Below are 24747 nucleotides of genomic sequence, written 5' to 3'. Positions count from 1 at the left end.
TTATGTTTCTACACCAAAGCCTCATGTAAATGTAAGAAAGGATTATATGGTTTTCTTAATTCAGACTTAAGTGAATAAAAGCAAAGTGTAATCCAAAACTGCTCACATGAAAGAATTGCATAAAGCCTCTACTCACAAGTTTCAGAACTTCAAATCTTGCTACTAGGCTCATGAAAATAACTTGGGCAACGATCGTGAAGGGCCGACTAAAAACTTACATATATATATATATAAACTAAGCTTGGTTCGTTTCATCCTGGTCTGTCATACTAACAGTATTATAAAAGGTTAATTAATTCCATCCAGTGTGACTGATGGGAGTTTTTTCTACTTTAATATTTTATCCTTAACATGTTTCCGTCCTATAGACCATCTTCAGATGTATATCAATACAATTAGAAACCACTATTACAATATGTTTTGTGAATATTAATATATAGTACATTCAATGTTATCATAATACAATGAGTACAAAATTTACATTTACAATATACATCCCTGAATAATTTATCCAGTAAAACCTGATTGCTTTTGAAATGAGACCCACCAGACAACACCTGACAGGCCTATGCTAAATGGTGTTCACACTTTCCATGTTGGATATTAAGTCTGCATGGCTGTCAGCATGGGAATGTTGAAGCCAAGGTGTTAGAAACATAATCGTAATGAAGTATGCAATAGGACAGCAAACTGTACAAACACCAGTCAATTAATGACAGAACTTTCCTGCTAAGTTATTTAATAAGATGTTCTGGGAAGAATCAATGATACCCAATTTCATTAAAATGTTGAATCTATATAATGAGGCCTATAAATTATTATTAAATTTAGTTTTCAATGATTCCTGCTATTCATACATAAAAAGGACTTCATATAAAATGTTATACAATATTCTTCTCTCAAGGTTAAGTCCACACATATGTAGATGAAATTATTGGGGATCATCAGTGTGGGTTTCAATGTAACAGATCAACTACAGATCAGATCTTTTGCATTTGCCAGATACTGGAGAAAAAATGGGAGTACAATAAGACAGTACATCAGCTATTCATAGACTTCAAGTAAGCCTATGACTGAGTTAGGAGGGAAATATTGTACAATATTCTGATAACAGTAAGGGGAACCCATGAAAGTAGTTAGGCTGATTAAAATGTGTTTAAACGAAACATACTGTACTCTTCCTGTAAAATAAGAGAAGTATGCTACACAGAAAAAATTATTCAGAAGGTATGAAGACAGGACAAACAAAATGCACTGCCCTTACAACAGTGTTTCAGATACAAGCTTATGCATTAAAGTATAAAGCTCTCAGCCCCATGCCAATTCCCACTGCACCAAACCCTCCATTTCTCTCACCTGTCGTCCAGGGTTGGTCCAATGGCACATTTATGGCTGAAGTACTAAGGTAATCCCCCCAGAGAATAAAAGAAACTCTATCACACTGAGACAAAACTGATGTGCCTGGTTCAAATACTGACTCTTGCTTCCTCTGTCCTTTTGTGCAAGTTACTGCGCCAAAAAGACATCCCTCGAAGCATTACTTTACTATCTAGTAATGCAGAGTTGGATGAAGAAATAAAAACATTACTTACTTACTCATGGAGCCGAGTCCTTGAGGAGAAGCCAAATCTGCAGCTACCCAAGAATTTCCCAGCATTTTATGGAACCTGAAGGTTCATTACGATGTTCACCAGAGCCCTCCACTGGTCCCTATCCTGAGCCAGATCAATCCAATCCCATCCTATCTCTCTAAGATCCATTTTAATATTGTCCACCTACCTACGCCTTGGTCTTCCCAGTGGTCTCTTTCCTTCTGGCTTTCTCACCAATATCCTATATGCATTCCTCTTCTCCCCCATTCATGCTACATGCACTGCCCACCTAATCATCCCTGACTTGATCAATAAAACCAGAACCAAAGATAAATACTCTTCTCAGTCACTGCTTCACTGCTGAGAGAACTCAAATCTAACAAAAAGACCACTGTCTCTATATGATACGACGCGACCAATGGAGGTCTTGGGTGATCTGGCATGATTCCAATGTTTCAGAGACTGTCTGTGGCTCCACCACCAGGAACTGCTCTGCCCGCATGTGCGCTTAACTGTCACAGTGGGCAGAGCTAGATGGTCAGTGGGGTCCTATCCTAGCATGGTCCGCTGGGGGAACAGCAAGTGACATGGATTCTGATGACTCACTCTCTAATTCTGCTCACTGTTTCCCCAGTGGCTTGCTGGTATGAGACTTTACTAATATTTGTTATGTCACACTATTCAAATGCACATAAAGTGAGACAACAGAACAACATATACTTAATGTATAATGAAACAAAAACTAAACGCCAGTATAGGAAGTCCCTGAGTTATCTCACAAATATACATGTACAAGAACAAATCTTAATATTCCAGTAATCCATTTTCATTTGATATATATGAACCAGGCACTACTGTCATGAACTACTTAGTCTCCAAAAGGAACTGATGTCCTAACCTCTATGGTTTTGAAAGTGCCAAAAGCCCCTCTCTACATTTGCAGATAAATCCTCCTCTCTGTCCTCTCCTCAATGTGTTTCTCCTCAAGAAACGCCACTTCCAATAAGATAGAAACAGAAGTAAAATATTTGTTCACTTTGTCTATTTTGTTTCATTACTGGTATTAAAACAGTACTGTTTTCTGCGAATGTTTATTTGAAATGAACTGTACTTCAACTTAATTATGGGCTAAACAGACAATTATGGGCTGGTTTGGGAACCCATCAGCTATTCATAACACCGTGTCTGTGAAACATCGAGTTCCAAACAATTCATAACAAACGTCTGGAATGCAACCCCATTCAGACTTCGTGCACAACACATACGTGATATATTAGCAACAGAAGCATGTTCAGATTGTGGCTGTTGCACTGTAACACCGTGTAATCTTACAGGTGGAAACTGATGTTTCAGAGACAAGTGCTTCCTCCATCTTCAACCATCATGCTATGAAGACAGCATGTTCCTCCAAAATATCAGTACCTGCATACAAGACTACACCATGTCACAACTCAAACAACCAGTCTGAACAATCATCCCTGTGAAAACCTCAAAACCTATAAAAGTATCTTTTATACATACAAAAGTATGTTGCTTATTTCCTGCATACAAGTTGCTCACTTAAGTTATAAATCTGTGAGTTGTTCACAACCCAGTTTAACTGTACTACAATCATTAGCACTCCAAACAAGAGTATGGCACAGTAATAATAAAAACTACAACTCAAAACAACATCAGATACAAAAATAAGTGTTCTGCACATTATGATGAAGGAAATAGCAGAGCTTGTATTTGCAATGTGTCCATCAACAGTGTGGAATGTTTTATATTTCTTTATATTGGTGTTACTGTTAGAAAACTGCTGCGTATTATAATACTATTTAAATACACCATTACAAATAATGTTCTGGGGATGACTCAATAACGCTCACATTTGCCGGACTAGCCGTTGTACGGTATGCCTCACTGAAAGACTTCCAACAATCCAAACAAAATTAATTTCCCTACTGGCCTGTGTATCAGTAACACTCTTTCCCCCACATTTAATATTTATAAAACCATGGTCAGCATATAACAGTGACCATAACTAGATCTGTGATCTTACACATCATTTTTACTTCATACACACAAAGAACAAATGACATTTGCTCCTGTTTTGAATTCAAATGTGTTAGATAAATTAAAATACATCTGATTATCATCACAATAATCAGACTGTTACTGCAGATCATTAGTTACTGTTTGTTTCTTGAGAATATACAACATGTAACCCAGAAATTCATCAGTTCTGTGAGTACAGGTGACTCTCATTATACTTGCTTTCAGTATATACACATTTGCATGTGTGCGGTTTTACTCCAGTGTCATGAGGAGCATCAGTGTCCTATCCACAGCCATGGTAAAGGCTGCTGCAAGTGCCCAGTGAGTTGCGCATGAAGTTTCCCTTACTCTGCAACAGTCTCATTCAACTCATCTACCGTTCCCAGTGTTCATTCAGTGTTTTTCCTCTTGTATGTGTTTACAGTATATGCAGTGATTTTCAGGAATACAACCCCCCATGTATAACGAGAGTCACCTGTATCCGTAATAGATAAAATTGCACATGTGCCTATGCATCATGCTATGAAAGTGTCCCTTCTTAACTGCATCCAGTGTCATACTGAAAAGGGCTATATTCTCAGATCAGGATACTATCTTTTACTTCAACAAATGATGCCACAGTTTTAATAATGAAAAGGACCCATTGTCACATAAAGTTTCATTCATGCTGTGAACACCTGCAGCAATGCCCACTCCCTTTTCAACTTATTTAATGATGATGACAATGATTTCAGCTTAGCATTAGTTCACCTTCATATAGAGATTAACCCTTTCCACACCATGTACCAACTAGATCAGATCAGGATACTTGCACTAAAATCAGAGATTGATCCATTTTTAATGAAATGATACAGAATTTATTTCAATAGGTAGCATCAAGTGCGACACACTGATATTTTGAAAGAAGAACATGCTTTCACTTCATCAACACCTGCAGACATTTCAGGAAGTACAGTGTGTTTTTCCATACAACTGCATTTATGTCATGTGGTCTTGGCAATTGTAGCAAGTAGTCAAAAGTCAAAAGGGTAACCATTTTCAGGTCAGGTTACTTATGTCTAATATGGGATTCAACAGAATCCACATTTACCCAATGAAAATATTATGAGAATTTCTGTTTGGGAAGTACAGTTCCATTTATTAAAATTGGGAAATACTTTTCCTCACACATGATAGAAAGGAAAACACAAAATAAATGTTCCAGAAGTTTATTAACCACTTCAGCTTTCATAAATTTTACACTTTTGCCATTTGTAAAGATGTGTATAAAAACTATGAGAAGCATCTGACATAAATGCAGTCTATTATAATGGCATACGTCTGTGATACTTTAATGTTACTATGGACAGTCCACATTTTCAGATCCTAATACTAAATACACAACCTGCAGAAACATATGGCCATCATCTGAAAGTGCTACATCCTTAAGGGGCATCCACATTACTCGTGCTCATGTGACTCACTGTGCTCGCGAGTAATGTGGACGATATAACAAGTCATGAGACAAGAAAATTTTTAATTTAAAAACTATAGCCAATAAATTAAAATACGACTACAGCCTATACACACTACGAGTAAATATATGGATCCTCACGCGCCAAAGCCTGGCGAGCAACTGACGTAGTGTGGATGAAGATTTACAGGCACAAGTAAAAGCCAGATGAGTCTCCCGACGAGCACAGGCCTGGCGAGCACAAGCACGAGTAATGTGGACGCGCCTTTAGAGTTTAACATTTTCTTCTAGTTAGCAGTGAATCTTACCAAATACACACCACTGTCTCTTCAACCTACAATATCAACACAACAGTACTGAAACCCACTCTCTCTCTGCTGATTGTCACATGCATTACTGTGTTATTATCTGACAAACAAATCATTTTGAATCAGGGTATGTTATCCCCCCCCCATCAATTACTATATCAAAACAGGACATAATCAGTGAGATCCCCACACATCCTTCTTACTAGCATGAGTCCAGTTCACAATTTCTACCTCTAGGGCCTTTCATTTAACAGATGAACAAGTTCATTAACATACTGGATATTGTAAAAAAAATGGGGGGTGGGGGACATAATGGCTACAAATTTTGTTCAAAACATTTTTTCTCTATATAATATTTTCAGAATTATATATCCACCCATCTGTACTAATGACTTTGCTTGTTCAAAGTCTAGACTCCAACAATACATCATAATTTTTCTTCAAAAGATTTACCTGTTTCCATCTTAACACGCCGCTTAGCTGAAACTGCTATGTTGTATGGATAAGTGATTGTTTTAACCCGTATTATAAATGGGGTATATGATAAATGAAAACTAGATGTGTCTTGGGGGTATACACATTTATGTAAGGAAAAACTAAACAGCTGTAAAACATAAACCACTAGAGCTAAAAATGCAGTGGCTACTCCTGCACTCCTACCACACAGTACATACAGAATTTATTAGCACCCATGAGTTTATACAAGAATGATACTATCTGTAATTAGCTCAGGAATATATCCCTTGTGACTGCAGAGAGAAAGTTGTGTCTGTATGTAAGAATGTAATTAACCCCGACATAAAGTGCTCAACAATTTAGACCCAATATTCAATTATGATCCAAAAATTTTTGTTAAGGACTGCATGTACCAAATTTAATCAGAATGAATTAAGCTATAGCTGAATTACTAAACATGCACATAACAAAGCAAACATTACTAATGCACTACTGTGAAACTGACCTAAATTGCACCCATCCTGACTCCAACTATACAAGTTCAACATTTTCATTCATGTACTCCCACTGGGTATACCTCAATTAATATCTTTCCTTTTTTAACATTCAACTTCAATGATCCTAAGTCAGTAACTTAAGATTTTCATGAGTTAGCGTTCAGATCCACTGCTCCCAAAGAAACTTTAAATGGGAGGTATGAATGAACTGGTTGCCATTTGTGGGAAATGTGCTGACCTTGAAGTTGTGATTGGCCTTGGGTCTTTACACCACGTGGACATGCACAGTGTCACTGACACGGTACTTTCATATTAATCTCCAAAAGTTTGTAATGCTCCCTATGTCCACACAATAAGAATTATAAAATGACATGATTATGTTTCAAGTGCTGTTTCTGCCCAATGTTTATTCAGCATTCTTTCACAACATTCAGACTTTCCACAGCAATAGCTTATTACTAATCACTGCAGAAACCAAAAATCACTCCATACATAACACTAAATTTTATGAAGTAGACGGTGATAGACCTTCAAAACTAGCAGAACAGAACACAGTACTTGCGCACATTGCACAACTGGACTGGTCTAGACACAGAAGGCTGGACAGAAACTTGTCCCATTACATACCGACCCATTTAACAGAACAAAGTCTGAGTTTTATCCACATATCTTCTGTTACAGAATGAGGATTTGAACACACACAACTCGAGGAATCACATATTTTAAATAATATAAAACTACAGCATCCTGCTGCACTGTGTATTCTAAATTAGCATTCACACTTCTCACCATCCCTGTGCAACTACATCGACATATTAAAATTCACATTTCAAAAGCACCTCGACTCTTAGTATTATTCAAACACAACATGTTTCAGCCCAACTGGCCCTCATCAGGCATACAAGCTGTAGAGGGAACTGCTGCCCCATTCTCTCGCTGCTACACTTTGAATTTTAAAGGTGTAAAGTACTTGTAAATTATTTTATTTTAAAAATTATTTTTAAAATATCATGCAGAGACTATTTTGTTGTGTGCATGTATTGTGGGTCTGATGTATCTGTAATATATAATAATGCATTACATTAGTGTTTTTAGTGTTTTTGTGCATGGAAACCCTCATTCTCTAACAGAAGGTACAAGATAAAACTGGGACTTGGCTTCAGTTAAATGGATCAGCATATAATGAGAGAAGCTCCTGCCAGTTCATCTGTGTCTATAGACAGCATTTTTAATGTGAACAGCACTATTCTCTGGGATGTGACACCGTATAATCTGGTGGAAATTCAGGAAGAATGTACTGCCTCCATCTTCAGGAATGACGAGTAAGCCAAGCAAGCAGCAAGCAGAGTATTACATCTGCTTGGATTATGACTTGATTATAACAATTTTTTTGTACATGATATTACATTACATTGCATTGCATTCCATGGATTCAAAGTTAGTCAAAATGACTGTCGGATGTGGAATATGTCATATAAATACAAAACATATGTACAGTCCCAATGGAGTTCTCACATAAGAGAAACCAAAATTACACAGTGACTACACACAAGGCTATTTAAAGATACATTCATTCATTCATTATTGCAGGGGGTGGGTTTCCCCATGCACCGCGACCAGTTGTTGATCTATTGTATGTCCCCCTTTGATATTCTACCAGTCGCCATACCCTTCCAGTTCTGGTGCTCACTATCAGCCCCCTTCAGCCAGTGAGTTCGGCCCCTCTACTGGCAGTGGTACCTGATACTTCCCAATCTACCGGAGGCATTGGAAACTACTTGGGCAGGCAACTTTTTACCAATTTTGCTCAGAGGTCTCCTAGAGACATGAGGATCTTTTATGTGCCGTAAATCTATGACACGGGACCCACGGCTTAAAGTCCCTCCCAGAGGACTTGTTCCCTGAATTTTTCCGCCCTTAAAAATTCCACGACCTCCTCCGGGTTTGAACCCACATATCTTGAGTCATAAGGTGGGAACATTACCCCTAGACTACGGAGGCCACTTTAAAGATACACAAGTTATTTTCTAGACATTAGGTATTCATCATCAGAGTAGAATGAATGTGTATTTAAGTATCCTTTCAGTGCTACTGTAAATCATGCCTTTTAATAAATAAGACCTTTGAGATCAAATGGCAGGTTATATGAAGGTAATATGTCCTCCCAAAATGTTGGTGAACTCCAACCAGACTACACGGCATCACATCCCAGAAGATGGTACTCTTCATAGTCACTGCTGTGGAGGACCTCAAAGAGAACACATTTTTTAAAGTGCTCACAATTATAACAACTTTTGCACAGAATGTCTGAAGTACCTCAAAACATTTAGCAATATAGAATCATTCTGAAAATTCACAGGCATGTTCTTGAAATCCTGGTTCTATTTAGAAACACATTATTCATAAAAGTCCATGTTCTCATACATATTTCATGTATGAAACATTTCTTTTACACAAATAAAAAAAGCGAAAGTTGTATACATATCATATAAATGCATTGATTCGGACTGCACACTGAATTGTCTCTTACGTCACTGTCAACAGCAATAAAAATCCTCGTTACCGAAAATACGAGCACAGGGGTTTGCAGCAGTGACGCACATGGCTCTACATAGAAGACAAGGTTAGGTACCTTATTAAAGTGTCTACATTAATTGATAGTTAATCTAGTCTTGTAAATGGTCCCTACTATAATATTAGTGTGAGTTCAACATTTCCATACATTTTTCCATACTTTCTTTAAAATAGTGAACTGTTTTTGTACTACAACATGCACAGACATAGAATACAGCAGTTAAGTAGGCAGACGAACTCTTGTGGTAACATATGACAATAGAAACGAGGCAATTCAAATGCTTAAGCTAAAAATTATCGAGAAACTATTATGTACAAAGTAAATGCAATGCAACCTTCACTGTAAAATACTGGGCCATCCCATTAGGTCCAACAGACAAATAAGATAAAATAAACAGCATCAACTACCAAATGCTACACTTAAAAGTCAATTCACAGTACCCACATACACGTGCACCAACCATCCCAGGCACAGAAAATACTATGTTTTACAGACTATATGTCACTAAGATTGTGATCTTGTGGGATGTGACACCATGAAGTCTGGTAAATAGGCATCAATGTTTTGCAAAAATGTACTGTATTCATCTGTACACTCCTCAACAAAATGTCAGTATCTATCTATCAAACTACATGCACATCCCAGTACACCAAATCATCCTTGTGAAATTCGTACATGCCACTGTTGATTTTTGAGCCTAAGAGCAACTCTAAACACACTTTTAACAAGCACCAATATGATGATTCATGTGCTCCCATTTCAGCTTAGCGTGTTAAAACTTAAATGGACACCACACTTTCTTTGTAACATTAGAAGCCAGAGCATGCTGAAGTTCTAAACTATAGCCCTCTGTCAGTTTACATAACTAAATAAGAACAAAAGTTTTGAGTTTCATGATGCACACTACTGTGCTTCTATGTTTGTGGATGAGGCTAAGTGAAGAATGGAACAACATAACATGGCTGCTGATCTTATCTGTTGAAGATTTGAAAATATAAACTGAGAAAATTGTCCATAAATATGAGAGCTATTCAAAAAGTAATTTCTGGTAAACTGTTAACAAAACAAGCAAAGAGAAAAAAAATTGTATTATACACAAAAAAGAACATACGTGCTTAAGCTACTTCTCAACTTAGTCACTGCCAGAACTGAGGCACTTGTCATATTCGGGAATAAGTTTATGCATACGTGTCAAAAAAGTCTGCCGCCTGTGAGCTCAGTCATGCTTTGACACCTTTCATCTATACATTATTGATGAAGCTTTGCGATCCAAACCAGTTCATCAGGTAGGTAAACAGGTTCTAGTCACTCAGAGAGAGATAAGGACTGCAGGAAGAGTGTTCAACAACTCTCAGTTGAAATACTCCAGCAGGTCTTGAGCAGAAGCAGCTGTATGCCAGTGCGCATTGTCATGGCTGAGCACTACCCCATAAGTAACCATTCTATGCCTTTTGTTCTGAATGGCTCTACACAGTTCTTTGGTGTTCTGCGATACAAAACGTGACTAAGCTCACATGCAGCAGACTTGACAAAGACATACAAAAACGTTTTCCCTGATATAACAAGTGCCTCGATTCTGGCGGTGACTATGTTGAGAAGTAGCTTATGTACGTATGTATTTTTTATATAAAGTAACATTTGTTTCTCATTGCTTGTCTTGTTAATAGCTCACCAGGCGTTATTTTTTTAAAAACCCTAGTAAGTGCATGCACCTTAATAAGTGCGCATCAGAAACTGCAAAAAGCATGTTTCAAACATGAGAATTCGGCATGAACTTCATGTTACACATATATTTAATACTGGGTTCACTGATTTGCTCCAACTTTTGTACGTGTGGCACCTACATTTAGAGTACTCCCACCTCTCAGCGCTTTCGACGACAGACGCGCTTGTGCTCCTTCTGCCAGTGAAGCTGCTGGCATTCAATGCTGCAGTATGCGGTGTTCCAACAGCAGTGATAGATAGCTTCACTCTCACAGTTGTAGCACTGTAACATTATAGAAATTCATGCTGTTTTCATGGCATAATCTTAAAGACATTAGAAAACATTTCCAAGCACACTGGGTATTTCAATCCTCTATTACACATTTGTCACAGGTGAGTCAACTACAGCTCACAGGTAAGTACATTTCTAGGTTAAGACAAAAGCAAACAAACTCCACGGTTTGAGTCCACAAGTGAACTATACCGACCAAGTGGCTGCCACTTCTCAGCGAAGTTAGTGCCAACTTTAGCAGATAGTGGATATCACTTGGTCACCGCAACGAATACCCTTGGCAGTTGATTTCAGTTGATTTCAGTTTTCTAGACCAGAGCTGCTATTTCCTAGAAACAGCTCCTCAATTATCCTCACAAGGCCAAGTGGACCCCGTTCCAGACCCACTACTTCTCAGAAAATCTGGTAGTGCCTGGAATCGAACCCAGACCTCTGGATCTGTAGCTAGCAACTCTGACCTCTACACCCCAGAACTAGCCACCCTCCTCTCCAAAACAGGTGTTGTTTCAAGATGGCTGCTTACCTCCTCACTAATAAATTCAGAAACTTGTAAGGTAACTAACCTTTTCTGCTGAGTGCTGGATAATTTCAAGGTCAAGGTGAGCCATGCAGGACAGCTCGGGTGCAATAAGCTTCAGGTCTTTCTCAGGTGGTACAGGGTAGGAGAGTACTGGACACCAAAGAAGTCAGAGGGATGAAGGTGTTACAATAAAGCATGCAACAGAGACTTATAGTTCAGCAATGTTCATCATTCATTCAACACTTCTCAATCAACTTGCACACATGCTTGTAACACTTTCTGCTTTCCAACACAGTAATGCACTGGCAGAATGTGGTTTCATTAAATTTTATGTTTCATCACACTGACATTATCAATTTATGTTACATAATTCTAACTTAGTACAATGAATAAATGGAACAAGTTCTAATAACTTCCAGGTGCTCAGACAGCCATTTGCAATGGCATATAGAATCCAATTGCTAGAACAAAAAGGAATGGCAGCTTTACACTTCTGAAAGCAGAAGAAAAAGACAGGCCTATAATTTATTTGCATTTCACATCACTGTTTCTAGAACAGGTGCCAGGGTGATTGCCTGACGCTTAAATCCTGGACTGTCCTGGCTTGACTACAGGCCTGGTACAAGAATACAGGGTGTCATAACCTATGATATCACAATCCAAATCTTAGAAACAACAAAAATCTCATGTTCACACACAAACCTTAATCTCAACAACATAACATTCTTAGGTAAACGTAAAGCTATCCACTATAACAGGCTATGAAGGCCCATTGGGTTGTGAGACACTGAGGGTCTCACCTTATCTAGACAATCGGCTCACAGATGGCAGTGAGGTTGTCAGCCTTACACACCTGCTGCCCTTTATCCCCAGGAAGATTCATGGTACTCATTTCTGTTATAGGCTGAATCCTTACATATGTGCTAGTGGAATACATACCCACTGTTTCTTCTTGATCTCAGAAATTGCCTGTTTGTGCTTCTCTGTCAAGTCCTGCAACTCCAGCCTCATCTGCTCCTCAAGCTCTTGCAGTGCTCTCTGCTTCTCTGCCTCCATTTCACACCGCAACTGAAACGCAAGGCCCATCATCTTTCCTCAAACACACCATGCCACGTGTAGCTATCCAGTGGACTCCGAATGTTAGCAATGCTATTAACTTTGGCTGTCCTTTGCATGACTATTCTGTAAGACATTCTGTAAGAGTCTGACATACACTTAAACACAAAAAACTAAACTTTCTATCTCACTTTTCATAATTAATAATCATGATATGGAGAATTATACATGCCACAATTCTTTTGATCAGAAAGTTTATTGCCTCATAGCAAATCATTCTCAGTCGTGTATCTATCTTATATATACCCCAACCTTGGCCTATCAAACATATTTTTAGTCTCCTCCCATTATTGAGTTGAGACATGCACTTGCACTAGTATGAGAATATAACATTTGAGCATCCTGTTGCATTCATGTATTACTCAATCACTCGTCTCTGTCTTTAATGCAACTTAAAACTGATCACTATGTATCTTTAACTTAAAATAAGTTCATATATATTTCCATGCTATTGCATATTGTTGTTCACACTAAAATACGTTTGTTTGAGAATAAAACTGTCCTTTCCGCATTATTCTCCTTTTCCAGTGCCCATGCTCGGGCCACCTGCATATGTATGTTCTCACTAGTTGGGTGTATGACTTTTAAGAGCTAGTGCAGTGTGACAGTTTCAAAAAGTGAACAGCTGCCTGAAGATGACCAAGTACGACTGAAACATGTAGCAATTTGATGTCATTTTAAATTAAAGAAAAATGGTGAACAGTTTTAAGGTGCATTAAAGATAGAGGTGAATAAGTGAGTGAATAGTAAGAGAAATATTTTCTGAAACACTGTAATGATAGATCTCCTAAAGTGAGAATCTGCAAGGAGCCAAAGGAATACATGTATGACAGTTCATAAACTATAACTGGTTAAGAAGGGGTCAGTACCGGTCACGGTAGCCGAGGAGTCTAAGGAATCTACTGTCTTTGCTCGCTTGGAAGCCAAGATTGTGGGTTTGAATCCCACACAAGGCATGGATGTTTATGTGTGTGTGTGTTATGTGCGTTTGTGTTGCCCTGTGTTTAGGGAGAGGCCTTGCAACGAGCTGATCACCTATCCAAGGAGTACTACCTCTGTAAAATGATCAAGAAACTGTGAAATCATACCTATGCTCCAAAGTGGAGCAAGAGGAATGGGGGGGGGGGTAGAGAAGGGTCAGCGGAGTGAGAAGCTTAGGAAACCATAGCCTTCACAATATGTCCTCTGCAAAGAAATTCCAAAAGCCATGCAATCTTTGATATCTGAATTTGGAGGTTTTAATTTATTCACAGAGAAAGATTTCTGTGGAAGAGTTATCTTGCTATTGCCCTTCCATCATGAACATCAATGATGGCACACGTTGATCTGTTGAACACAGAAAGACTGGGAATAATTTTCTACTTACCTTATCAGTAACATCCTTGCTTGATCTGTCTGTTGAGTCTCTGAGAGCACCCGACTTCTTATTTGAATTTTTTATGAGACGAGGCGAAGTCTGCACAGAAACGGAACGAGAACGAGGCTCCTGACAGGACGAACTCACCATGTCTTCTTGGGATACTCCTTCCTTCAGAACAAATTGACAGCAAATTGGATAAATCTTGTCTAGGCATTATATAATGTTCCACATACCTGTATATATTAAAACAGTGCAGCACGTTTCAGAATACAAACACATGAAAGTCTCAAACAAAAATTAACAGCTTTAATCTGTAAAATTATCACCATGAATGATTACGAATCAGCATGTGACAGAGAAGTACAGCTTTGTGTAATACATTAAAACCAGCATGAAGTAACTACTTTGGTGGCCCTCATGTTGTGACAAAGTGTCAACAACACGGGACCAAGCATACAGGTAGGTAAAGCAGCTTCACATGACAACTTTAAAGGTAGAGGAAGCTGTTGTGACTTAAGGCAGTATCCTAGCATTTATTTGGTCTATGGTAAGATGCAAGAACCTGGCCAAACAGCTATAATTACCACAAAACAAACTCCGTGGTTTTAGTCTGCAAGTGAACTATACTGACCAAGCCACAGCCGCTTGTCAGCGAAGTCAGTGCCAACTTTAGCGGATAGAGGGTGTCACGTGGTCAGCGCAACAAATCCCCATGACCAATAATTTCGGTTTCTGGAATGGAGTCACTATTTCCTTGAAACAGCTCCTCAATTATCCTCACATGGCTGACCCACTACTTCTCAGAAAATCTGGTAGTGCCAGGAACTGAACCCAGACCTGTGGATCTGTAGGCAGTAACTCTGACCACTAGACCACAGAGATGGTCCTATAATTAACGCTTTATAACTAATTAATCAGATTACATGAGATCTTCAACAGGGAAGCTCTGCATCACAGACAATCCAGACAGTCAGGGAGCAGAGAGACTGCTACAGCCGTACACATTCCAGAGAACTTGTGTCAGAGCAAGAAACAGTTCCAACACTCTCCCCCCTGAATCCAATCTCCCTTCTTCCCTCCCATTTCAGTTGCAATCTACCTTCCTCCAACTGGGCTCCCTCTGCCACCTTCCACGTCACTTGACCCACAGCAGAGGTTAAATAACACTGTATTTAATGAACACTCAGCTGGGTGCCCACTTCAGAACATGAGTCTGTGGTGGTCTTTTGGGCATTTATTGGCCTTTGAAAGGGTCAATATTTTCCACACTTCTTGTTTACTGTCCCTAAAAGTACAGACTCGGCATCATTCCTACCTAAGGGGTCTCTTTGGGCCAAAATCTATGTCTGCATGAACACCCACGCATCTTATTCACCGAAGATGGAAGCAGAATATATTGTACCTACAAAACATCAGCAACTCTGCCCACATCCATATGGAGTGAAGACAAAAGAGCAGAATCAGCATCAACAGTGAACCACTATGAAAGCCTACGCTCAGTAATGACGCTGGGTAAGAAATTCTGTTTTATATATACTGAAGATTCATTATTATGCTGATAAAATGCCCAGCACTGTACACTATTCCAAGCCAATTCACTCAATTATTCTTCTGGTCTTTTCCCTTCAGGTGTCCTGACCAAAATTTTGCAACTATTTCTCATTTCACCTGTATGCACTACATCTTGCTCACCTCATCATCCTTTGGTTTAATCACCCTAACAATATCAAATGAAAATTATGAGACATGAGCTCATTATGTTACTCTCACTATCTTCCCATTATGTTCTCTTCTTCAGGTTTAAATACATTCTTTGGTGCCCTACTCTCAGTCACCCTCAGTCTATTTTATTGCAGTAACAATTATCAGACTCGCCACACTGAACCCCCCATTTATTGTTTCTTACAGGGGCAGTGGATTTGAACCCATAACTGAGGAAAATCTGAATCTTAGGAAATTCAGCATTGAGATCATTCACTTGTATCTCTGTAACTGAACATTACCTGAGGGAAAACCTTAAAATCGGAAGCGTTAAATCTATCTTCTGATGTGAAATGTTTCAGTAAAGTTGCTCTCACCTTCGTGTCTGTCACTGGCTTGCTCGTAGATGAAATGGAGCTCTCCTCTTCCTCAGGTGACACCCTACCCCCCAACTCTACTTCTGCTGCCAATTTCTGTTCAGTCTTTTCTTTGTACACCTTCCCCTCTCTGCGCTCTCGAACTCCCTCCTGTCAGCCCAATACAGCACCAATTAGATCTCTGAAATATCATACTTAACTGCATAATTCACCCACCACCTCTACCTTGAGTTATTAATTAAAAACCAACATGACGGAAAACGTGGACATTTCTTACAGAGGCAAAACTGTCTCTTTATTCATGAATTTAGTCAATTATTTACCTCTGACAGTTCTAGTTCAGTATGGGGCCATGGAGATATACTTTCATGCAATCTCAACAGACTAAGTTCATGCTGGTATGCAATGGGTTCATTAAATATAATTAAACTTAGTTTATACATTTCTTGTAACATGTATTACCTGGGATTTATGGGAGCAAGATGATTTACGTGGACGACTCTCAGACTCACTCTCTTCTTCTCCATCACCATCATTGTTGTCATCGTCGTCATCGTCATCATCATCATCATCCTCTTCATCAGAGCTGGAGTCAGGATGAGTACGTGCATTGTTGCGCAATTTCTCCAGCAGATCTTGATGGCGCTTCAGTTCTTCGCAAGCCTTGTTCCAAGAGGAGGTGCGCTTTACCTGCAGAGTATGGATGTTGACCGAGATGGAGCGAATGTGGGACTTCTCAATCAATGCACGCTGGTGATGTCCTCCAAAGAACCGAACATCATAATGTTCCCCATCCATTTTGATCACCTGCAGAACAATTGACAAGCACCCAACATCACCAAATCAACCATAACTTCACATTCAGCAAGTATTCTCACATGCTGACAGGTCGTCTTTATGACAGTGGACAGTGGCTCGAGTCTGTGAGTTATGTTATGACTCTGTCAGTATATAGAAAATTTAATGTCAAATGGTCAGACAACTGATGAATAGTGAACTAGAAAGGATCTGGAAGGAAGTGGTTATGGTCTAATAAAGGTACAATCTTGGCATTTGCCTGGAGGTACTGAGAAAAGCCACAAAAAAACTCAAGTCAGGATAACTGGTGTCACAGCTGAGAATCAAACCAAGGATCTAACAAATCAAAGTCTACAGCATCACTGCTAAACCAACACACATGCACACACATATCCCTCTCCAATGGTCATTTCTGTGACAAGAGACACCTTCAGATGTCTGTCAACTGTGCTCCACAAAAGATCAACCCATAAATTTAACTTCTATCCAATATAAGATAGATCGGTATGAAGAACAGTTCAGTCTGTTACAGTATAGTATACAAATCTAGTCAAATTTTAAGATGGCAGGAACAAATTCACTCGCCAACTTCACACTAATGGCAAGGGATACATAACAACCAAGCCTCTAAATGTTGCGTCTTACTTTACACCATGCTGTTTATCATGAAACGCGTACTCCCATGGAATATGCACATTCTGAACATCACGCTCACCTTAGCAGGCCAGTAAGGGAAACCTTTCTGCTTGGCATACACGAGCTGATGTGGTGGGCGACACGGCTGACAGAACCAGTGCTTGTCTGTCTTCTCATTGGAGACACGGTAACAATCACGGCACTGTCGTATCTCCTGCAAATCATAGATACAGTCCCGCAGCATCTGTCGTGCCATGTCAGCCAGGATGCTGTGCACTGGAAGAACCAAATGTACATGAAGAAGAAAAACAGTTACAGATAAATTTCCATGCTACTTTAAAGAGGCTCAACATACCATACAGATTCGAACTCTTGACAACTTTTGCAAGCTAATTTTGGTATTTGATGGTCACCATCAGGGGTGGAAATGGCTTCCCAGAAAGAGGCAGACACTCCAGATCAGCAGAAAATCTCAGGGGAAGGACCAACACACATTAAAAGGCAATTAGTATAACGCAGGCTCAAGATGGAGCCCTGGGGTCAACACAGCCTCCAACAGAAATGAGCACCAGAAATCTTCCTGGTGGTAAAGCACGGCCTGAGTATAAGGCTGACAACCTCACTGCCATCTGTTAGCAAATTATCTAGAAAATGTGTGAGCCTCGACATCTCACAACTCTATGGGCCTTCACAGCTTCTTACAAGGATAGCTTTACTTTACTTTACTTTCTTCTTTTCAATCTACTTCATAACATGATACTCTACCTCCATGGTAAATGACAACATTGTGAACAACTGTTTCAGCATCAGCACGGAACTCTTGCAGGCTGCGGTATTTGTTGTTGGAAGCCTTGATCTCCATGGTGCGAAGGTCCATGGGCCTATAGATGAGATAGTCCACACGCCAGAGGTCAGCATCATCCATTACCAAGTTGAGGCCCGCTGGATGGTCACTTGGAATGGAACCACTGCTAGCTCTCCTCTGCTGTGCCAGCTGGCTGAGTGCCCCTGACCGGTCCGATATAAACGAGCTCTTGCTTGGAACCTGGCGATCGGTTATAGTTGCAGGAAGCTGCAATCATAAACCCATTAATTCAAAGCCCACCGTCAGATGCCCCAGCTTCCACTGATAAAATAACCTGAAATGATATTTACAAAATACACCAACAGCAATTTATTTGTACAATGTAACTGTGAATCTCGTTTCCTTTTTCTATAAACCCACTATCAAACTCTCTACCTTTGGCTACTGATTTACACATATTTAAAAAAAGACAAAGAACCCATCCTTTGCCTGGCATGGTCACTTTACTTGTCAATATCACAATATATGTTAGCTAAAACTTTGAAAAGGGAACATCACACAGATTAAGAAATTACAGTTTACTCTTGTAATAAAGAAGAAAAGACTTGGAATGAGGGTTGAAACTACACCCAATATTTCTGTACTATTATCACAAATGCATGAAATTTCATATCTTTAGGTGCTTTCTCTTTAGTTTATTTATTTATTTATTCCATTGTAAAATTCCGATCAAATCTAGGCTACAAATACACTTGATGGATATAGAATCAGTCACAGACAAGTAACTAAAATACACATGCTATGAAAATAAGCACAGGTCAGCTCAAACAATAAACCAAACTGTTTATCTTCCTACTTTAACATTAAACATAACAATATCTTAAATTTAATAACCGTCTGTAGGTAAGTCACATGTTTACATACACTTACATTGCCTCTCATCCTGAATCAGATGTAAACTACATGGGCATTTAATCACAATAGTATGTAGCCACTTGCACTACTTCTTGCTGTTGCATGAAGAGACAAGAGAAATCACAAAGGGATTATCTTCTTACATGAAATTTGAAGAACAAACTCATAACTGAATATATCGATGCTTTTTTTTCTTTATGGGGGAGACCCTCTAACCACTGTACACCTCTACTGCATAAAATCTCTCTCACAAACACATACACACGTGTGTGCACACACACACAAGTAGTTATGAGCAGTGCAAAGTATGCTTAAGTTTGTATTACGTAGGTAATTCAATAAGTAAGTTACAAATGAATATAGAACTTAAACAAATAAGAGTACTGATTTGAAAAATGCTTTTATTTCTCAACATAATCTTCCTGTACACCGAGGTACTTGTCCCATTATTTCACAAGCTCCTGAAAACAAGCAGCATAAAATTCTTTGGGCTGCTGTCAGAACCAGGCGTGTTCACACGGCATGGCCTACCTCATAATGCATAACAGGTTGCATGTTTCCGTTGAATGGCCTTATGAAGTTTCCTGAGGATGTTACAGTAGGAGTCGGCATTTACAGCTTGTCCTTGAGGCTGGAATGCGGTGAGCTGTATGCCTTCGTGATCCCAGAAGACTGTGAGCATCACTTTCCTTGAGGATGGTGTCCCCTTAAACTTTCTTTTGGCAGGCAACGCAAGATGTTTCCACTGCACTGAGGCACACTTTGTCTCGGGCTGGTAATGGTGAACCTAAGACTCATCACATGACAATTCGGGCTAGCATATCATGTCCTTCATCATGGTATAGCGGTTGAGATGCTGTAATGCCAGACCCATTCTTTGCATTTTGTGTTGTGGGGTCAACATGCACAGCAACCATCATGCACCGACTTTGTGAAAACTTAACCTGTCATGCATTACGAGGTAGGCCATGCCGTGTGAACATGCCTGGTTCCAACATCAGCCCAAAGAATTAGATGCTCCTGGTTTTCAGGGGCTTGTGAAACGATAAGACAAGTGCCTCAATGTACAGGGAGATTATGTTGAGAAACAAAAGCATTTTTCAAATCAATACTCTTATTTGTTTAAGTTCTATATTCATTTGTAACTTACTTATCGACTTACCCTCGTACAATATCCACCTCTGACGGGATAAAAAATTTCCTCCAGGCAGTAAATCTGCTCTAATTCTCTTAGCCAAATAAATGTGTGATCGTTTTTTAAATAATTCTAAATACAGGGAGCATATTCCAACTTCAGACAGACAACTCAAATAACACAAGCTCTACCTACCCTCTCCTTAAGACGAGCGCACGTAAACCCTAACAAGTGGTTCAACTGTCGAACTTTCAGTTTTGGCTTATCGTCCTTCTGCTCCTCCTTCATCTGCAAAAGCAATTTGTTATTCCATTTTAGTGTCTGTACAGCCTGAACCGACGCCCTGTCCTCCTAAACAAATTTGTGACAGGAAGTGTTTCAACAGCAGCGCGATTCACAAATACATTCCATGACACAGCCCCATTCTCTCACACACCAAAACACATATCAGCTTTTAAAATGTATGACAAATAAATCAGGCAACACAGTAACCACCATATTAATGGCTGCACCATACCTCAAGCAGTTAGTCGCTGGCTTCCCACCGCAGCGCCCCGGTTTGATCCTGGGTCTGTTCAAGTGGGATTTGTGGTGGACAAAGTGGCACTGGGGCAGGTTTTCTCTGAGTACTTCAGTGTCCCCTGCCAATCATCATTCCACCAACTGCTCCACAATCACCCTCACCTATCATCTGGGGCTGGTACAATAGGCCAGAAGTGGCCGCAATACAAGGGACTTAGTCCCATCCCAGTAGCAATAAAGAAAAAACCATCATATTAAATAGAGGAAGGATAAAGTAAAGGCCACTTCTGATAATGGCGTCTGGACTTCATTCACAATCTACGGTTCTAAAAGGATATATTCAATGTTGTGGAAACTTGATGTTTCCATCCTTGAGCAAATGCTAAGAAGAGAACTGCCATTGGGTCCGTCAGACAGAGCTCTTCTCAATCAGTGCATCACCTAAGTCAGAGGAGCTACATATATATCTGCACCTTGGATCAGGTTCTTTTGGCAGGAGATAATAGCAAAATTTGCAACAAAAACTGTGCAATTATGTATACAGACTTCAAACTTCCTTCCTTCCCTGTCAGAGTTTTAGGTCCTCATGGGTATTTCGACAATCTTCAACTTGAATTTCGGATATCTACAGGAAGAAGAAAACAGCAGCAGTCCAGCATACTTTGGACAGCTTCTTCAGAAAGCCCAAGACCCCAGCGACCACTCTTCTGGTATCCTCTTCCACGCTGAGTTCCTTACAAAATCTCCCACAACAACAGTTCTCCTACATTAATTTGACAAACTGCTCAAGGTCTTAGATTCTAACAAAATGTTAATTCTTTATGAAGTCTGTCAATGCTCTAGTAGCGTGAATCATAACTCAAACAATATATGGTAAATAATAATAAACTCGCTGTTTTAATTATTTTTAGTCATAGATGTTTCATATTAATTATTTCATGTTCCTTCAATTATTTTTTTTAACAAGAACCATACTAACAGGGGTTAAAATTTTAGCCGACCTGATCTTATTTATAGACTATTGTTTATATCAGGAAATTCATGGGGTAACTGGCTGGTAAGCTCAGTGTGGTAGGTCGCTTAATGGGAAGACGGTTCCACAACATACAGGAGGTACCTACCCACTGGAATTAAGATCTTATTGTCTGCCAATTATTCACTGAACTGATGGACTATAGAATTATCACTAATACAAGATTTTAATTCACCGCTTGGCAAGGAGCACTGTTTAAACAATCTGTATGAGTGGATGGACGCACAGTGAGTTCATTACTGATTTACAGTTAGCATTACCTGTACCATTTAAAGACAGTAATTAAATGTGAGAATTCTAGACATCTAAAATTTGCATCCCTCCTTGCCAAAAACTGAAGTGGGGCTCCTCTCTTTTGAGGCTTCACAAGAGCTTTGTGTCCCTCTCCAAATTTTGAAGTTAGAAAACTTACGACTTCCTCATTTACGACTGATAGGCATATTTAAACATTGCAGTACTGCTTTGTACTTAAATATGCAAAACCTATTAGCCAGCTGGGCCCACATTGTATAGCTACAGATCAACCATACTTGGACACATGGGTGACAAGCACTGACATCAGTTTGGCCCTAAGCAAGCCTCCCCTACTAGGATGACAAGGTCAAGGCAGCTACATGGAATCAAAGCTCTACAGAAATTTCCAGATGTTCATAAAATTATATTACTTATGCCCACAGACACTGCAATGAAATAATCTTCATAAATTATCCTGCATTTTCTGAAATATGCCAGTCAAAAATTAATAACAAAATAAAATAACTCTGATTCAGATTAGCTCCATAAAATAAATCAATGAAATCAGATTAATTTGGGTGACTAGTCAACAAGTAATTTGAATTAACTTACTGTCACATGCATGGGTGACTACAGGTAGGGTTTGGATTGAAGACTGGACTTACTGACCACTTTAACAGATGACTCATGACTACATTTAATTATAGAGCCATCGCTAATCTCCACGCTTTACAAATCAGTAGAACACACAGACTAGTGTTATCAGCCTGTTACAGTCTCCAGCTTCTGTGCTCATGCCACTGCCAGCTGGCCACTGTCTCACAACTCAACTGGCCTCTAAACTTGTCCCATTAATAGCCCCTTGGCAGGGACCATGTAGAAAACACCATTTCCAGCAGTTCTGCTATTGTTGTGTGCAGACTCACTGTCATGGGAACCTGCCTGTTTTGCTGTTGCTACCTCATAGTGAGTCCACACACTACATTATCAAAGAATGAAGTGTAAACTAGATTTGAATTAAGATTCATTTTGAACTTATCACCTTGCAAACTGGGCACACAAATGTGTTCTTGACATCCTCCTGAAGCACCTCCTCCTTAGCAAGACAAGACACATGGTACACACGATGACAACTGGTGCAGCAGATCACATCACCACCTGCATGGCACTCAAAACAGTACCAGTCATGGTCATCCTTCACCAGCTGCAACCCACATACACACGTCATGATATACAAAACAAAATCTCACCTTCTGGTTTGGGCCAAGTGTTTGAGAACAGACCGCTGAGGAGAATATTTGACTATAAGGGTGAGCAGGTGACAGGAGAGTGGAGAACGCCACACTGTGACAGGGTGGCAAGATGAGAAATGCACTTAAAGTTACAGTCAGAAAACCAGAAATCACTTGGAAGACCAAGGCTTAGATGGGAGGATAATATCAAAATTGATCTTAAAGACACAGACCATGAGGATGAGGGATGGATTCATCTGGCTTCAGACAAGGATCAGTGGTAGGCTCATGTGAACACAGTAATTAATATCTGGGGTTCAGGAAACAAAGATAATTTATTGACTAGCTAAGCTATTATTAGCTTCTCAAGAATAAGGAATATACAGGATGTATGATTTACCCCTTTTGTTTATTTAACAACACTCTGCCAACTACAAACATTATAAACCACTGAATAACAAATGACAGGATGATTATGAATGACAAACCGATAAAAACATGGAAAGTGGTCACTGTCTACTTAAAAGCACCATCCCTGCATTTGCTCAGGACACACGACAATCACAGGACAGTAAGGCAAGCAGTTCCTGAGCTGAGATGCAAAACCTGATACATATCTACCATGCTGTACACTTCATTTATGAGAGCAATTAATTCAAAACACTAAATGTAATGGCTCAGTAACACATCCCTACTTGTTAATTCACAGAATTCACAATCACAAGGCATCAACCTAGAATATAAATACTTGAACACTTACTGCCGTGTTCTGGAGTCAACTATCTTTATACTGTTCACGGTTTATTTTTTGTCAACTACAGTGAGTGCATAGCGTCCAGTGAGGTACTATGATCACAGAGGATGAACTCAGAAGGTAAGAATGAAAGCAGGCACAAGCAAGGCTCTTTTGTTAGTCGGTACATATACTGGCATAAAACTGATGGACACCAGCAAACTTATTAAAACATAAACACGTGCTGGCACATTGTACATTTCAACCTTGATGGTAAGACTGAGCACGACAATGATGGCAAATGTGGTTTTACAGGAAGAAGGCTCTGGTCATCACCTATTTCAAAATAAAGTCCCAACAACGGTCTTCAGGTTCTCAACCAGAAGAACCAGTTTTTTGGGCCATAATTTTATGTGAATAGCTCCCAAATGAAATACATGTGGATTCAGGTCATAAAGGAATATAAATACACAGAATAATGGAATTCCAAAGGTTATTCTTTCAGATTTGAAGACAGTTAAACTGAACATTTCCATTTAACTACAATACATGCAGCCAGTCAAGAACTTTTTTGCTTTTACAGAACTTGAAGGTTCGGCTTCAGCAGATGCAATTTCCTTCCTGTAATATATTGCAGAATCTGGACAGTCCAAGGTCAGTCATTGAGGGGCCAAGGATGCTCCTTCATATGAAACTAGAAACCAGTTTCCAGC

General features: G+C 39.4%; 1 protein-coding gene across 2 annotated transcripts in view; it reads right to left on the bottom strand.

Annotated features, from left to right (window-relative positions):
* Positions 1 to 10593: 10593 nt before the first annotated feature.
* Positions 10594 to 24747, bottom strand: part of LOC111873596 (zinc finger MYND domain-containing protein 11) — a 28730-nt gene continuing 14576 nt past the window's right edge. For both annotated transcript variants that reach the window (XM_023868437.2, XM_023868438.2), the window contains exons 4-12: positions 23112 to 23273; positions 20476 to 20568; positions 18191 to 18497; positions 17505 to 17701; positions 16454 to 16798; positions 15992 to 16141; positions 13920 to 14081; positions 12377 to 12505; positions 10594 to 10908 (exon numbers count right to left, since the gene is read on the bottom strand). In XM_023868437.2, the coding sequence (XP_023724205.1) occupies positions 10786 to 10908; positions 12377 to 12505; positions 13920 to 14081; positions 15992 to 16141; positions 16454 to 16798; positions 17505 to 17701; positions 18191 to 18497; positions 20476 to 20568; positions 23112 to 23273 (1668 nt within the window). In that variant the 3' untranslated portion in view covers positions 10594 to 10785. The remainder of the gene's footprint in view (positions 10909 to 12376; positions 12506 to 13919; positions 14082 to 15991; positions 16142 to 16453; positions 16799 to 17504; positions 17702 to 18190; positions 18498 to 20475; positions 20569 to 23111; positions 23274 to 24747) is intronic.

The sequence above is a fragment of the Cryptotermes secundus genome, unplaced genomic scaffold (assembly GCF_002891405.2).
Source record: "Cryptotermes secundus unplaced genomic scaffold, Csec_1.0 scaffold631, whole genome shotgun sequence".
Lineage (NCBI taxonomy): Eukaryota > Metazoa > Arthropoda > Insecta > Blattodea > Kalotermitidae > Cryptotermes > Cryptotermes secundus.
The sequence above is the reverse complement of the archived record's forward strand: the minus strand, read 5'-3'. Positions and strand labels throughout refer to the sequence as shown.